The sequence below is a fragment of the Cervus canadensis genome, chromosome 2 (genome assembly GCF_019320065.1).
Source record: "Cervus canadensis isolate Bull #8, Minnesota chromosome 2, ASM1932006v1, whole genome shotgun sequence".
NCBI lineage: Eukaryota > Metazoa > Chordata > Mammalia > Artiodactyla > Cervidae > Cervus > Cervus canadensis.
Genome location: NC_057387.1, coordinates 107,616,726 through 107,632,311, shown reverse-complemented (window position 1 = coordinate 107,632,311; position 15,586 = coordinate 107,616,726). Strand labels below are relative to the sequence as shown.

General features: G+C 46.8%; 1 protein-coding gene across 3 annotated transcripts in view; it reads right to left on the bottom strand.

Annotated features, from left to right (window-relative positions):
- DGKD (diacylglycerol kinase delta) overlaps positions 1-14,621 on the bottom strand; it is a 104,777-nt gene extending 90,156 nt beyond the window's left edge. For 2 of the 3 annotated variants that reach the window (XR_006268207.1, XM_043462031.1), the window contains exon 1: positions 14,435-14,621. Coding sequence is in view for 2 of the 3 variants with exons in the window: in XM_043462031.1 (XP_043317966.1) it covers positions 14,435-14,590 (156 nt within the window). In the remaining variant the exon portion in view is untranslated. The remainder of the gene's footprint in view (positions 1-14,434) is intronic. The other variant, XM_043462029.1, reaches the window with a different exon arrangement.
- Between the last annotated feature and the right edge of the window lie 965 nt (positions 14,622-15,586).

Sequence of the window (15,586 nt, the reverse complement as noted above, 5' to 3'; positions counted from 1 at the left end):
ACTATAACTGATTATAAAACTGAATAAAAAGTCATGAATCCACAGAGGGGGCAACTCCCCCTCCCCCAGCAGAGACAGAGAGAGAGAGAAAAGAGGGAAAAAAAACTCATTTGCCTCCACTAGGGATGACTATCCTACCAAATCCTTATTTTGAAAATTAGTCATTAAACAGAGAGAATCTAGAAATTACCCTGCTTTGGCAGGAAGAAGTGTAGTTGTTCCCTAGCGGAAGTAGGAAGAATTTACAGAATAACCAACAGATAACTGGGGAAAAGACCACAGAAAGCTGAAGGATGGCGGCAGGTCCATCTTTCAAACTCTCTTAATAAAATGGATCCAGGCAAGTTATTATGCATAGATGCTGAAAATCATTTGGCAAAAAGTTTTTGAATAAAAGGATTATTTGCACTGTCCAGGAATCACCTCACAGATACCTCCTAACCACAAAGAAGGAAATTCACATTTCCAATAGACAGATCCAGCATTTCCACAGAAACCAAAAACACAGCAGAGGAGACCACCCGCCAGTCAGGAGGCGGAGCATCCCACACCTAGGTTATCTGTCCCAAAAATATGACTGAGTCTTCAAACTGAGTCTTACAGCAAATACAGAGCATAAAAGAACGACGCAAAAAAATCCATGAGGAAACAATCAGGCAAATCCAGCAACAAACTTTACGAGACAACTGCCCTTGTCCCTTCCAAAGCTCAGTGTTGTATAGGGGAGGGGAGGGGAGGGGCCGCTGAGGGCAGCTGCTCTAGATTAAGAGAATGAAGAGATACAGCTACCAAATGCAATGCATGGATTTTGATTGGCACCTGGTTCCCAAAAGCGAGGCTATAAAAGACATTTTTGGTTCAACTGGGGAAATCTAAAAAAGATACAGATATTAGAAAATTACAATTAATGTCTTAGGTGTAATAATGGTATATAGGAAAATGTCCTTATTTTTAGGAGTCCTTATTAGTAGGAGATTAGGTGTAATAATCAGTGACAGACTTTATTTTTGGGGGCTCCAAAATCACCACAGATGGTGACTGCAGCCATGAAATTAAAAGATGCTTGCTTCTTGGAAGAAAAGTTATGACCAATCTAGACAGCATATTAAAAAGCAGAGACATTACTTTGCCAACAAAGGCCCATTTAGTCAAAGCTATGGTTTTTCCAGCAGTCATGTATGGATGTGAGAGTTGGAGTCTAAAGAAAGCTGAGCACCGAAGAACTGATGCTTTTGAACTGTGGTGTTGGAGAAGACTCTTGAGAGTCCCTTACACTGCAAGGAGATCCAACTAGTCCATCCTAAAGGAGATCAGTCCTGGGTGTTTTGGAAGGACTGATGCTGAAGCTGAAACTCCAATACTTTGGCCACCTGATGCAAAGAGCTGACTCATCTGAAAAGACCCTGATGCTGGGAAAGATTGGGGGCAGGAGGAGAAGGGGATGACAGAGGATGAGATGGTTGGATGGCATCACTGACTCAATGGACATGAGCTTGAGTAAACTCCGGGAGATGGTGATGGACAGGGAGGCCTCGCGTGCTACAGTCCACGGGTCGCAAAGAGTCGGACACAACTGAGCAACTGAACTGACTGAACTGAACCGAGGTGTAATAATGGACCACATGGGAAATGAAATGTCATTTTTAAAAGATACACACTGAGCTATTTAGGGATACACTGTCAGGATGCCTACAAATGGTTTAGTAAATCATTTATTTATATTTAATACATACAGATAAAAGCGTATTTGGCAGTGTTACAAATTACTGAATCTTGATACTAAGTACATTAAGTATATGCTGTCCTGCTATTCTTTTTAACTTTTCCCAATTAAAAAATTGAAGAGCTTTCTTTACAAAGTTATTCTTCACAGAATACAGGGTACAACCATTACACAGGATAAGAAAAAAGAGATTTTAACAGCATGGGTAAATGCTCATAACATTAAGTGAACATTTACATATAGTTTCATTTCAAGTAAATTAGATGTATCCAGAAAAACAGTTCAGAAGGAAATTACCAGAGTGACATAAAGCTGGTGCTGGTGGCCCTCCGGGTGCTGAAAGCACTGACTGACTTTCCTCCTCGCCCCCCTGCCCGGCTCACCCCCAGCTCTCCCCCTTCCATCTCCAGCGGGCCCTCCTCCTCCGCTCACCCCCAGACCCACTGGGCCCCCTTCCTCTACCCACCGTTCTCCTCTCAAGCTTCCTTCCCACACAACTGCTGGAGGGCTGGAGGGAACTCAGCAGGAAGAGGCGCGATCCGGAACCTAGGGGACCCAGGCGGCTTCACCGCACACCCGCCGAGCTGCTCTGTGTCCGCATCTGTGAAACTGGCACAGAGGAGAATCACGGGATCCCGGATGCCACCCCAGCAGGGCTCAGCGGCGGCCGAGTCCCCAGAGCTGGTCCTCACTGGTCCTCAACCACAGCTCCTCATCAGAGACACGGGGCGCCATTCTCCAGCCACGCGCACCACAAGCTTCCTCCTCCTCCCCAGAGCCCACCAGGCCATCACCGAGTTCTCCCTGTCAGAGCCACCCAGTTCTCTCATCACCACTACCCCGTTCCTGGCCCAGGCGACCACCATCTCGTACCACAGGGGTCAGCCACGTCCATGGAGGCGGCCGCAACACAGCCAGAGCCATCTTTCCAACCGGGGTCAGATGCCTCACTCCTTCCCAAGATCTCACAGCAACAGTGTCCCAGTGTTCCAGAGCTCCCCGCGTGGCCGCCTACCCAGCTCCCAACCCCACAGCACGACCAAGGGCTCTGCGACCCTTGCTAACACTACCCACGCCAGCTTTCTATCAGCCTCTTGATTTCCCCAAGCTCCATCTGGCTACATGGCCTCTGCATACCTCTCTGGCCAACTGCCTCCTCCTCATTCTTTATCACTTTTTTTTAAATCTTTTTCAGTACAGCACAGAGAATATAGTCAACATTCCATAATAACTTTAAATAGAGTATGTGAAAGTCACTCAGTCTTGTCCAACTCTTTGTGACCATGGAATTCTCTAGGCCAGACAGAATTCTCCAGGCCAGAATACTGGAGTGGGTTGCCTTTCCCTTCTCCAGGGGATCTTCCCAACCCAGGGATCAAACCCAGGTCTCCCGCATTGCAGGCATATTCTTTACCAACTGAGCCATCCGGGAAACTGTTAAATGGAGTAAAATCTACAAAAACACTGAATCACCATGTCATACAGTGGAAACTAATATAATATTGTAGATCAACTATACTTCAATTTAAAAATAATTTGGGGACTTCCCTGGGGGTCCAGTGGTTAAGACTCTGCACTTCCAATGAATGGGGCGAGAGTCAATCCCTGGTCAGGGAACTAAGATTCCACATGTAGCACTGCCCAAAAAAAAAAAAAAATTATTAAAAATATTTTTCAATCCATGGCTGATTCATGTCAATGTATGACAAAAACCACTACAATATTGTAAAGTAATTAGCCTCCAACTAATAAAAATAAATGAAAAAAAAAGAAAAAAAAATTTTTCATTACAAAGTAGCACAAATAAAATCCAAAAATGTACAAGTTATCACAAACTGAGAACCCAACTAACCACCACCTAAGTCAAAAAACAGCACTATCGGCGCTTGGGACGCTCCCTTCTCTCAAGGACCATGCAGTCACCACCCATCTCTTCCCACCCCACCCCTGCCCAGACTTCTCTGGGAAGCAGCTAAACGGGCAGCCTAAACACCTTTCTATCCTATCTGTTCTGAACCAAATGTAAGTGCAATCATACAGAATGTACTACTTGATGTCTGGCTTTTTTGGCCAGACAATATCAATGCTGTGATTAATCATTAATCAGCAGGTAGCAGCAGTTCATTTTCATTGATGGACAGCACTGTCTGGGAAGAACACACTATCATTTAACAGTTCTACTGCTGACAACCACTTGGGTGGCTTCCACTTTTGAGCTGGCACAAATAATGTGAGTGAGTGCTGTGTGCTAAGTCACTTCAGTCGTGTCTGACTCTGCAACCCCATGGACTGCAGCCCGCCAAACTCCTCTGTCCATGGAATTCTCCAGGCATGAATGCTGGAGTGGGTTGCCATTCCCTTCTCCAGGGCATCTTCCTGACCCAGGGATGGAACCTAGGTCTCCTGCATTGCAGGCAGAGTCCTTACCATCTGGGCCACCAGGGAAACCAGTATAAATGATACACTAGGAATATTCTTGCACATGCCTCTTGGAGTACAAATGCTTACATAAGCTATTAGATATATATCCAGAAGAAGAACTGCTGAAATATAGGGTATGCATGTCTTCAACTTTGAAAGTGAGTGAAGTGAAAGTTGTGTCCCACTCTTTGCGACCCCACGGGCTATACAGTCCATGGAATTCTCCAGGCCAGAATACTGGAGTGGTAGCCTTTCCCTTCTCCAGGGGATCTTCCCAACCCAGGGATCGAACCCAGGTCTCCCGCATTGTAGGCAGATTCTTTACCTGTTGAAGCACAAGAGAAGCCCAAGAATACTGGAGAGGGTAGCCTATCCATTCTCCAGCACATCTTCCTGATTCAGGAATTGAACCAGGATCTCCTGCAATGCAGGCGGATTCTTTACCAACTGAGCTATGAGGGAAGCCTAATTTTTAAAGTCAACTTTAAAAGATACTGCTAAACTATCTTCTAAAGTGGTGCTATGAACTTAATATTCCCACCAATAGTACATGAGCATTCCCTTCCCAAGATCCTTCCTAACACCTGGAAGAGACACCATATGGAAGATACATACAAGGCAAGGTATTAGGAAGTGGGAAGGGGGCGCATCCATGCCTTCTCTGGGTGTACACCCTCCCGGCATATTAATGCTTTTGCCAACCCAGAATCTCCCCAAATCTCCTTGTTAAAATGAGTTTTTATAACTCAAAATCTCCAGTCCCCCTTGGTCCTGGGAAGTTGGAAGACTGAAAGGCCTTACATCTAACTTATCTGGTCTTTCTGAGGACCAACCCCAACCCTGAGTCACCTTATCAGCATAAATTCAGGTGTAAATAAATAAATTCAGAATCTTCCCCATTCCAGGGGTTCCAAGGTTGCCCACGAGCAAATCCAGCCCAGCACCTATTTTTGTAAAGAACACAGCCATGCCCATGTCACCTCTAGCTGCTTTTACTCTACAATGCAGAGCTGAATAGCCACCACAGAAAGGGTCTATGGCCACAAAGCCTTAAATACTTTCTATGCGGCCCTTTAGGGAAAGCTTGCTGATCTCTCCCCTTTCCAATTTGAGTAGAAATGAATGTTGCGTTTTTATCAAGATGTTTTTCCTGCATTTGCTACCACAGGTATTAGCCTCGGGCTCTAATCCTGCCCTTGCCTTGAGGGAACACAGCTGAGAAGCGTTTATCCCTGCCTTACAGGAAACCACCAGAAAAGAAAAAAACAAGGGCCCACCAGAACTGGTTAGAACAAGCCAGGCCAAAGATGGCGGGAAGCCATACAAGTAAATTTTCAAATTTACTTGTATAAAGTTGTTTATAATACCTGCCTACTCTTTTTAATATTTGTAAGATTTTCGGTGATGTCCCTTTTTCATTCCTAACATTGCTTATTTGCCTTCTCTATTTTTCCTTGATTAATGCTGCTGGGGTTCATCAATTTCATCGTATTTTTTTTTTCCCTATCAAAGAATCAATTTTTGCCTTTGTTGGTCCTTTTTCTGGTGAATGCTTTTCATTTCCTTGGATTCTGCTCTTCATTACTGCCTTCCTTTTGAGTCTAACATGTTGCTACTTCTCTTCTAACCACCTGATACACAGCCTGGCTTGTGGATTTTCAACAGTCTTCCTCTGGTAACATAAGTACATTTAAAGCTATAAACCTTGCTCTAAACATGACTTCAGCTGTATCCCATTAGTTACATTGATATGTTTTTGCAATCATTCAACTAAAGATATTTTCTAGCTTTGACTCATAATGTTATTTAGAAACAAATTTCTAAATTTCCAGATACACGGGGGTTTTCATTTTATTGATTTCTAGCTTAATTCCACTGTTGTTAGAGAACACCACAGTCTGTATAATTTCAGTCCTTTGAAAAGTTGTTGAGAACTGCCTTCTGGCTAGAACACAGTGAACTCTGACCCAAATGTCTTGGGTTTTTTAAAAGAATTTCGATTCTGCAATTAATTGTTCAGTAGTGTTCTCTATACGTCCCTTAAGTCAAGTTTAGTACTCGGTTGCTCAATTTTTCTGTATTTTTACAAATTTTTGTCTGCTTACCATAACCATCTGAAACAGGTCTGTTGAAGATATTCCACTACGGGGACTTCCCTGGTGGCCCAGTGGTTAAGTCTGCCTTGCAGAGCAGGAGACTCAGGTTTGATCCCTGACCCAAGAACTAAGCTCGCACGTGCCACAACCAGAGAGTCCGGGGGCCGCAGCGGAAGATCCCACGTGCCACAGCCAAGATGTGACACAGCTAAATTAAAGAAAAGAAAACCCACTATGATCACAGATTTGTTTTACTTCCGTAACACAGTATTAATTTTTCTTCTAAAAAATTTTTAAATTACACTAGCGATATACAGATTTTAAATTATCATATCTGAAATAAACCTTTTATCTTGTATCAGTACTACATCTTTATCTCTAATAATAAATCCTTCCTTCAAAGACTCTGACACTAACACACTGTAGTGTTTCTTCTGGTTGGTGTGTGCACAGGATTTTTTCCCCATCTCTTGACTCTCAATCTTTTTATATCCTTTTGTGTTAAATGTTTCTTCTAAATAACCTAGTCTGCTCTTTTTTCTACCTGACAATCTGACTTTTAACTGAGGTAATCAAGTTCACTTACATTTAACATGATTACTGATATACTGGGTTTTAAGCCTATCCATTTACTGTTTGCTTTCTCCTTGTTCCACTTATTTAATGTTCCCTTTTCTCCCCCTCTTTAAAAAAAAATTATTGAATTATAGTTGATTTTCAGTGTTGTGTTAATTTCTGCTATACAGAAAAGTGATTCTGTTATACATATAAATATTCTCTTTCATTATGGTTTATCATGGCATATCCCTGTGCTATACAACAGGACCTTGTTGTTTATCCATAGTACGTTGCATCTGCAAACCCCAAGTTCCCAATCCCTCCCTCTCCCTTTTGTCTCCTTTCCTGCCTTCTTTCAGATTTAGAATTTCTTTTATTCAATTTTTCTTGCCTCTCTGCTTAGATAGCACAACACCGTTCACAATTTAGTGACTGCTGCACAGATTACAATATGTATTCCTGACTTGTCTAATATTAATTGGCTTTTTTCTTTTTCCTGAAAATGCAAGGAAAATTTTAAACAGTTTTATTCCATGTACCTCCTTCCTGACTTGCATGCCACTGCTATGTATTCTAATTCTACATATATTTTAAACCCAAAGATATTATTAATTTTAACAGGTGATCACTGTGTTTCCCACGCAGGTGCCCTTTTTGTAGCTCTTCATTCCTTGCTGAAACACTAACCTTTCACCAAGGACCGTCTTCCTTTGGCCAGACACAAACAAAAACACCACTTGACGTTTCCTTCATTACAGGTCTGCGCACAAAAAAAAACTGATTCTGTTCATTTGAAGATGTCTTTATTTCGGCCTTACTTTCTGAAGGATCTTTTGACTGAGTAAGAATCCGGGTTAGCAGTAAGTCTCTTTCAGCACTTACACTTCAGTCGACTCCCGCTTCCATGGTTTCTGTTAAGAACACAGCTGTCAGCCTAACTGCTGCTCTTCTGAGGATAATCTGTCTCCAGTTGCTTTCAAGTCTCTTCATCTGTGGTTTTCAGCAGTTTTATTGTGAAGTGATAGGTGTGGTTTTCTTTGTGTTCACAGGGCTAGTGAATCTGTGGGTGGTGTCTTTTAATAGTTTCAGGAAGTTCTCAGGCATTATCTTTACAAGTGTTGTTTCTCCCCATATTCTCATAAAAGACCTTTTCACTGTTATCTCTGACTCCTGCCCTATCTGCTAATTTCTCCATTTTTTTTTCTTTAATGTCTCCAGATTTCTAGTGGGTAGAAATTTTCTTTTGAGCCGTCTTCTGGGCCACTAAATTCCTCCTTCAGCCATGTCTATTCTACCCTTCCTTTGAGAATTTAACTCCAATTGTTACATTTTCCAGTTTTAGAATTTTCATTTGGTTCCTTCTTAGTTTCCAGTTCTCTGCCAAAATTCTCAATCTGGCCTTTATCTCCTTAAACATAGTAAGCACAGTTATTTTAAAATCTGTGATGTCTAGAGCCCCTGTTAATCTGTCTTTATAGTCTGCTGTTTCTGTTGGTTTTAATTCATGTGGCCTTACCTCCTGTGTATCTGTTCTTCACTGAACACAGAACACTGGATTTACAGACGGCTTATGAAAATAACTGGAGGACTGGGTGTCATCGCCCTCCTCACTCCTGGGAAAAGGCTTTTTGGGATCCCAGACCAAGTGAAGGGAGTTCGCCCGCCACTGCCGCCTCTTGACAGATCCTAATTCCTCAGTTCCCGAGACCTGTCTGCCTGCCTCCCAGACCTCTGCCCGCCGGCGTGCCCTTCAGAATCGGTATATGTCCTCTGTCAGTCTCCTGGGGCTGCCCCATAACCAAGGCCCCAGACTGGGAGGCTTACACCCAGGGCAGGAGGCTGGACGTCCGGAGGCAAGGTGTCAGCAGGGCCACACTCCCTCCAAGGATCCAGGAGGGATTGCATCTATTAATGTGACCTCTTCTAACGACCCCACCTGGTCCCTGATTTGTGAGAGCACAGCTCAAAATCGTGAGCTCTGTTTTCACATGGCCATTTCCCGATATGCTCCTTTGGGTCCAAATCTCCCCCCTCTTTCTTTTACAGAGCAAGCAGGTATTTGATTTAGAGTCCACTTTAAAGAGCCCTACAGTCACTATGCGGTTATCCTATTAACGTCTGTTCAGACTATATTAGCTCTAGGAGTGTTTTCTGCCGTTCAGGAAGGTACCCCAAGTACCCGACACACAGAACCAAGTTAAAGTGTCCACTCCTGGCTGAGCTAAACTGAATCTGTGAGATAAGGAAAATAACACCTAGCCCGCGGTGCGCCCACTAGGATTCAGTGAGTTAACAATTCTTTTAAAAGATATTCACTGTTAATTGTCCACCAGATTCGTTTTTATTTGCTATTCTGGGTGCGAGAGATGAACACGCATCCAGGTCAGCCTGAGCTGGGGGACGAGGGATTCCGGGAGATGGCTACTATTAAAGATATAAAAAGTGAACAATCAGAAAGACAGAAATAATCATAATAACAACCATTTACTGAATGCTCATAATACGCAGGCACAATACTAGATCAGCATTGCACAAAGACTATTCCATTTGATTCTATGAGTTATCATTTCTATTTCACAGACCTGAGAACTATTATTATCATTGCTACTTTGCAGATATGGAAACGGAGGCTCAGGAACACACACCTGCTGTTGACTGTCACCACTGCCTACCCAAGAACTAGTATTTCCCCATTCACAGATGAAGCAGCCAGGTCTTAAGAGGTTTAGACTTGATTGTGATCACGTGACTCATACGGAGGCAAGCAGGATGTGAATCAACTCCATTTGACTCCACAGTTTAGACTCAAACACTGCTACACACTAACTTTAAAAACCCTTCCACTCCACTTCCCACCCACTAGGACAGCTATAATCAAAAAGATAAAACAATTGAGGAGGTGGAGAAACTGGAACCCTCATACCTTGCTGGTGAAAATGGAAAATGGTGTAGCCACTTTGGAAAACAGTCTGGCAGTTTCTCAAAGACCAAGCACAGAATTACCATGCAACCCAGGAAATCAACTCTTAGGTCTATAAAACCAGAAAGAAACATATGTCCACACAGAAATATGTCCATGAATGTTCCCAGCAGCAGCAACCATAATAGCCAAAAAGTGGAAATAACCCTAACGTCCATCAAGTGATGAATGTAAAGAAAGTGTAGCATATCCATACAATGGTATATTATCCAGCAATAAAAGAAAAAGTACTGGCACGGCCCAAAACGTGGATAAATTTTGAACACATTATGCTAAGTGAAAGAAGCCAGACACAAAGTATACATACCACATACTACATTTATACAGAATGTCCAGAATCAGCAAATCCACAAAATAGAAAGCAGACTAGCAGTCGCCTAAGGTTGAGAAAGTTGGGAGGAAATGGGGAGTGAATGCTAATGGTTATGGGTTTCTTTCGGGGGTGATGAAAATGTTCTAAAATTAACTGTGGTGATGATTACACAACCATGAGTATACTAAAAGCCACTGAACTGTACACTTTAAATGAGTGAGCTCTATGGTATGTGAATTTTATCTTAGTAAAGCTGTTTTGTTTTTTTTTAAGTGTTTTACAACTTGAACGTTTTACTTAATCTCTACTAGTCTTTATTTCACAATGGAAGAAATACTCTGTTTTTCAATTTGAAATCAGGAATATTTAATGCACAAAGCCAAAAATGTTAACACTTTTTTTAAAATGTTTTAAATTAAGCCCTATCTGAACTGTTAAGGCTTCACAGAACCACAGTTACCTACTCAAATTTGAGAACACCTCAAATTAGTAAATCAGTAAATTAATTTATCAGAATATGAGCTCCATTTTCTACTTTTCACACTAGCTATGTGATCCTTGAAAATACTGTGCACTATGGTAGGAAATGAAAAGAAGCAATGTGTTTGCTGGGGGAGGTTAGAACGTATGAAAATGTGAGACATCCACGACACGGAAAACTAATAAATGACCATTCCAAATCTCAACTTACGTAGCTCAAACGGTAGCTCCCTGGTGGCTCAGAGGGTAAAGCGTCTGCCTGCAATGAAGGAGACCCAGGTTCGATCCCTGGGTCAGGAAGATCCCCTGGAGAAGGAAATGGCAACCCACTCCAGTATTCTTGTCCAGAGAATTCCATAGACAGAGGGCTATTGTCCTTGGGGTCGCAAAGAATCGGACACAACTGAGTGACTAACACTTTACACATATGTCATTAAGGTCTTGTTTCTCAAAGTCTAGTCCATGAACCAGCAGCAGCATCACCTGAGAGGTGATAAATGCAGAATCTCAACCCCCACTGCCAGATCTACTGCATTTTATCAAGATCTCCAGGGAACCAATCTGCACATGAAAATTTGAGAGGCACTGTTGTAAGATACTGCCTTTTCTTTTTCCATTAAGACAGCTCTAGCTTGCAACGGGACTAATATTTCAGTGCAAAAACGGCTCACATACAGCTCTGGTCCTGGGCCAGCTTGTCCTTGGTTTCATTCCTCACTCTTCTGCTCTGTTCCAAACTGCAGAGGGGCTGAACCCCCGCGGGCTAGGTTCCCATGCAGGACTAGGGGGTTGGGGCGGGGCGGGGGTGAGTCTCCAGCCACCGCCAGATGACCCACGGTGGTCCTAGCCCCTGGCGAGGGGTAGGTGCTTCTCAGGTCTGAAACGCGGCCTCCTCCCCAGCTCCTCCGGGTCCAGGGTGGCAGGGTTGCCTCACTGCCCACTGTTTGCGTTCTCAATTCTTTACCACCTGTACAACCACTCCCCTACACTGAATGAACTCCCTCTGCTTCACATCCTTAAAGTGGGTGGATCCTTTTTTGAATTCAGAATGACACCCCATACCATTCTGGATATTTCCTCTGTGTGCTACGTATAGCAGAGGAATTTTCTGAATGGCTGATCTGGAGGCTGGGAGCCACTGCACGCACAGCAAACCTCACATTCCATCAATCTCTAACAACACAAAAGAAAACTCAGCCTTAAGCTGTTTGTACAGCAGATGTGGCTGCATTCAGAAACCCAAGTCCTCGGGGTGTATTTTTAAACCTCTACCCATCACTCCTCCTCAACCAGAACAGCTGGTACAACAGCTATTGTTTTAAGGAGGGGGGGAGCCTCCTGAAGCACAGAATGCTGGACAAACAATGGAATCTCTGAGAGTTCAAATCTTACTAAGATAAATCTATAGCTATAAATCTAAACTATAAATGATCCACTCCATACTGGGCACACGCCATGCCCAAGGACCAAGCAGCAGGAGAGAACCACTCCCATCAGTACCACTGAGGGCTCTACTTGGAGATCTTTCCAGAAGCAGATGTGACCCATCCCTCTCACGCTCTGAATGACCCTCAGTGGCTCCCTCTTGCCTAAGGCCAAAAACCCAGCTCTAGGGCTGTCCTTTCAAAATCCAGCCTGATCTGCCTTTCCAGCCTCTTCTTCATTCCTCTCAATCTGACCCACTAACCTTTGACCATTCCCAGGTGTCCTTAAACCTGTAGATGTTGTTGTTCAGTCACTAAAATCGTGTCGGAACCTTTGTTACCCCATGGACTGTAGCCCACCAGGCTCCTCCATCCATGGGCTTTCCCAGTCAAGAACACTGGAGTGGGTTGCCATTTCCTCCTCCGGGGGATCTTCCCGACCCAGGGAATGAACCTGTGTCTCCTGCACTGGCAGGTGGATTCTTCATTATTGAGCCACCTGGGGTCATTCAACTACGTGGAAAGTCCCTCTTTTCCTTAATTTCCTTAATTCTTGACAAACTTTCCCTCAAGATCCTGCCTCCTGGGGTAGCTGGATTCTCTGTCCTCAGAGTTCCCACAGCATTACTACATCATCCTGTCATGTGGACAAGTGTCCATCTCCTACAGCCTGGGAACCCCCAAATGGAGAAACTGCCTTCCATCTTGGGTTCCTGACCATAGTTCAGATCCAGACCCACAGTTCCTATCAGTGACACCCTGGGAAAGTCACTTACCCTCTCCACCTCCAACTGCATAAGAAGGGGATGACACTTAGAAAACCAACTTGTGGTTGGTGGGGGGGGTGGGGGGGGGTGGGCGGGGGACAGTTAGAGGAGTTTGGGATGGACTTGCACACACTGCTCTATATAAAATGCATAACCTACTGTATAGCACAAGGACCTACTGTATAGCACAGGGAACTCTGCCCCCTGTTACAGGGCAGCCTGGATGGGAGGGGAGTTTGAGGGAGAATGGATACATGTATATGTGTGGCTGAGTCCCTTCCTTGTTCCCCTGTAACTATCATGACATTGTTAATCGGCTATACCCCAATACAAAATACAAAGTTTAAAATAAAATTTTTTAAAAAAGAGAGAGAGAGAAGGGGATGACCGATAACACCCAACAGAATGGGTGCTAAATGAGTTAACCCATGTCAAGTGCTGTCAAGTTAACCCAAGAAAAGTTGCCTGGCACGCAGTAAGCACTGGGGAATGACTACCACTTATAATTATTACTCCGACTGTTAACACCTGGAACAAAGAGGGTGTTCAGTACCTACGTGCTGAATAACTGGAGCACTTCACAATAAACGTGTTTGTAACGTTAGGGCCGAAGATTACCGCCCCCCCCCCCCCACACACACACACACAGAGGTATCAGAGGCCGAGAGAAGATGATTAAGCCAGAAATGGCTCCCACGGTAAAAGTACCAGCTGAACTCGCTGGCGGCTGAGGAAAAGCGCACCGCAGCGGGATGAGCAAGTCTGCCAGCCCGGGGCTGCCCACGGACCCCGCCTGCCCTCAGCCACCTGTCCAACCACCTGCCCGAGGAAGCCGTGCGCTAACACAACAAGGCTCACCTGATGTAGCAAAACCCCCCAAGCAGTGGGCAACGGAAACAGCGACGGGAACACAAAGGGTGCAACTTTACTCCTGCGGAAAGGAAATGCGTCTTTCTGCAGCTAACACTCCGCGCCCGGAGTTCTCCGTGCAGAGCGAGGTGCCAAGCGGGGTGAGCAGCCAGGGACAACCCCCTGGTCCCCAGCTCACCCGGGGAGGGAGAGGGAGACGGTCAGAGGACGCGCATCCCTGGCCCTTTCCCGCAAGAAAAGCCGCGCGAAGGGAGGGGAGAAAAGACCCCCCACACCCCGGTTCGAACCGCGTTTCTCGGCGGGGGGGGGGGGGGGGGTGGGTGTTAAATCACACAGGTGAGCGCAGAGCTCCCAGCGGGAACGAGCCCCCTCGGTGCTCAGAAATTACGTGCAGAAGCCGGGGTCTGGCTGCGCTCGCCGGCGGGGCGCAGCCAGGAGCCCCCATTTCTGGTGCGCTCGCCCCCTCAGCCTGTAAGGCCTGCCCTCCGGGTGCTCCCGGCCCACCCCGCCGAGCGCCCGGCCCGCCCGGGCCCCGCGCGGCGCCCACCTGCGCCCCCCGGCCCCGGGGTCCCCGCCGCCGCCGCCGCCGCCCCTCCCGGGGTGGGGGTGAACGCGCTCAGCCCGGGTGCCCAGCCCCGTTACCCGACGGAGCGCGCCCGGTGTAGGCAGCGGCGCCCGGCGGGACCCTAGGCCGGGGCCGGGCTGGGCCTGGGCAGCCGCTCGGGCCGGGCTGCGGGCCTCACGGGGCTGCCGCGGCGTTGAGGGGCGCGCGCCCGGGCCGCCGCCACCGCCGCGGGCTCACCTTCTGGCGGATCTGGCCCGACGTGGACACTTTGCGGATGAGCTTCTGCGGGGAGCCGGGCTCCGCCTCGGGCTCGCTGTCGGACGACTCCTCGGGCGGCGGCGGCGGAGGCGGCTGCGGCGGACCCGGCTGAGGGGCGCCCGCCGCCGCCGCCATGCTGCCCGGCCAGCGCGCGCACAGCGGGCGGGGGCGGGGCGGGGGGCCGGGCCGCGCCGGGCCGGGGGCGGGGTCTCGCGGGGGCGGGGCGCGGGGGCGGGGCCGGGTCGCAGGGTTCCCCAGCTCCGCCCCCTCCGCGCCCCCTGCCGGGCGTGCGCGCGCGCGCGCGCGCAGAGAGAGCTCGCGCCCGGCTCCCGCACTGCTTCGGCCCCACCTGTAGTGTCGGATGCCCAGAATTTGGCGTCTGCTTCTCCCTGGGACACAAATTGTGTGTTTCGTTTGTTTATTTGTTTTTTGTTTCTGTCTTCACTTTTTAAGGCTTTAATCTTCCCCTTCAAGAATGGAAGTGACCTCAGGCAGCCTGGGACCGTTTCTTTCTTGTCCTGCCTTGTGTCGCCAGCATCTAAAGCTGCGCCCGCCACTTAGTTGCACCGCGAGTGGATGCGTGTATGTGTGCACGAATGCCAAGAAGAAAATTCTAGCACAGGCCTCTGGGATACCGGAACACAGATACCCGGTTCCATCTGAGAAGGCTTCCTGAAGAAATGTTTAACGTGAGACGGAAAATGTGAGCAGGGGTTATCCCTAACCGGAGAACCCTGTTCGGGTGGGGTGGGGCGGGGGAGGGGGCCAAGAGATGAAATGATGCAACGGCCTGTAAGCAAGAAAGAACACATTTCTAAGAAAAAGGGAAACTGTAGCCTAAAGGAAAGAAAACACTTGAAGAAATGAGCCTGGGGGCGGACAGGTCAGACCCGGCTTTGTTAACCTGATAAGGGGCTTGGGCTTTTTAGGTTGAGTCCTGAAAAGACCCTGATGCTGGGAAAGATTGAAGGCAGGAGGAGAAGGGGAGGACAGAGGATGAGATGGTTGGATGGCATCACTGACTCGATGGACATGAATTTGGGTAAACTACGGGAGTTGGTGATGGACAGGGATGCCTGGTGTGCTGCTGTCCATGAGGTCTCAAAGAGTTGGACACAACTGAGCGAGTGA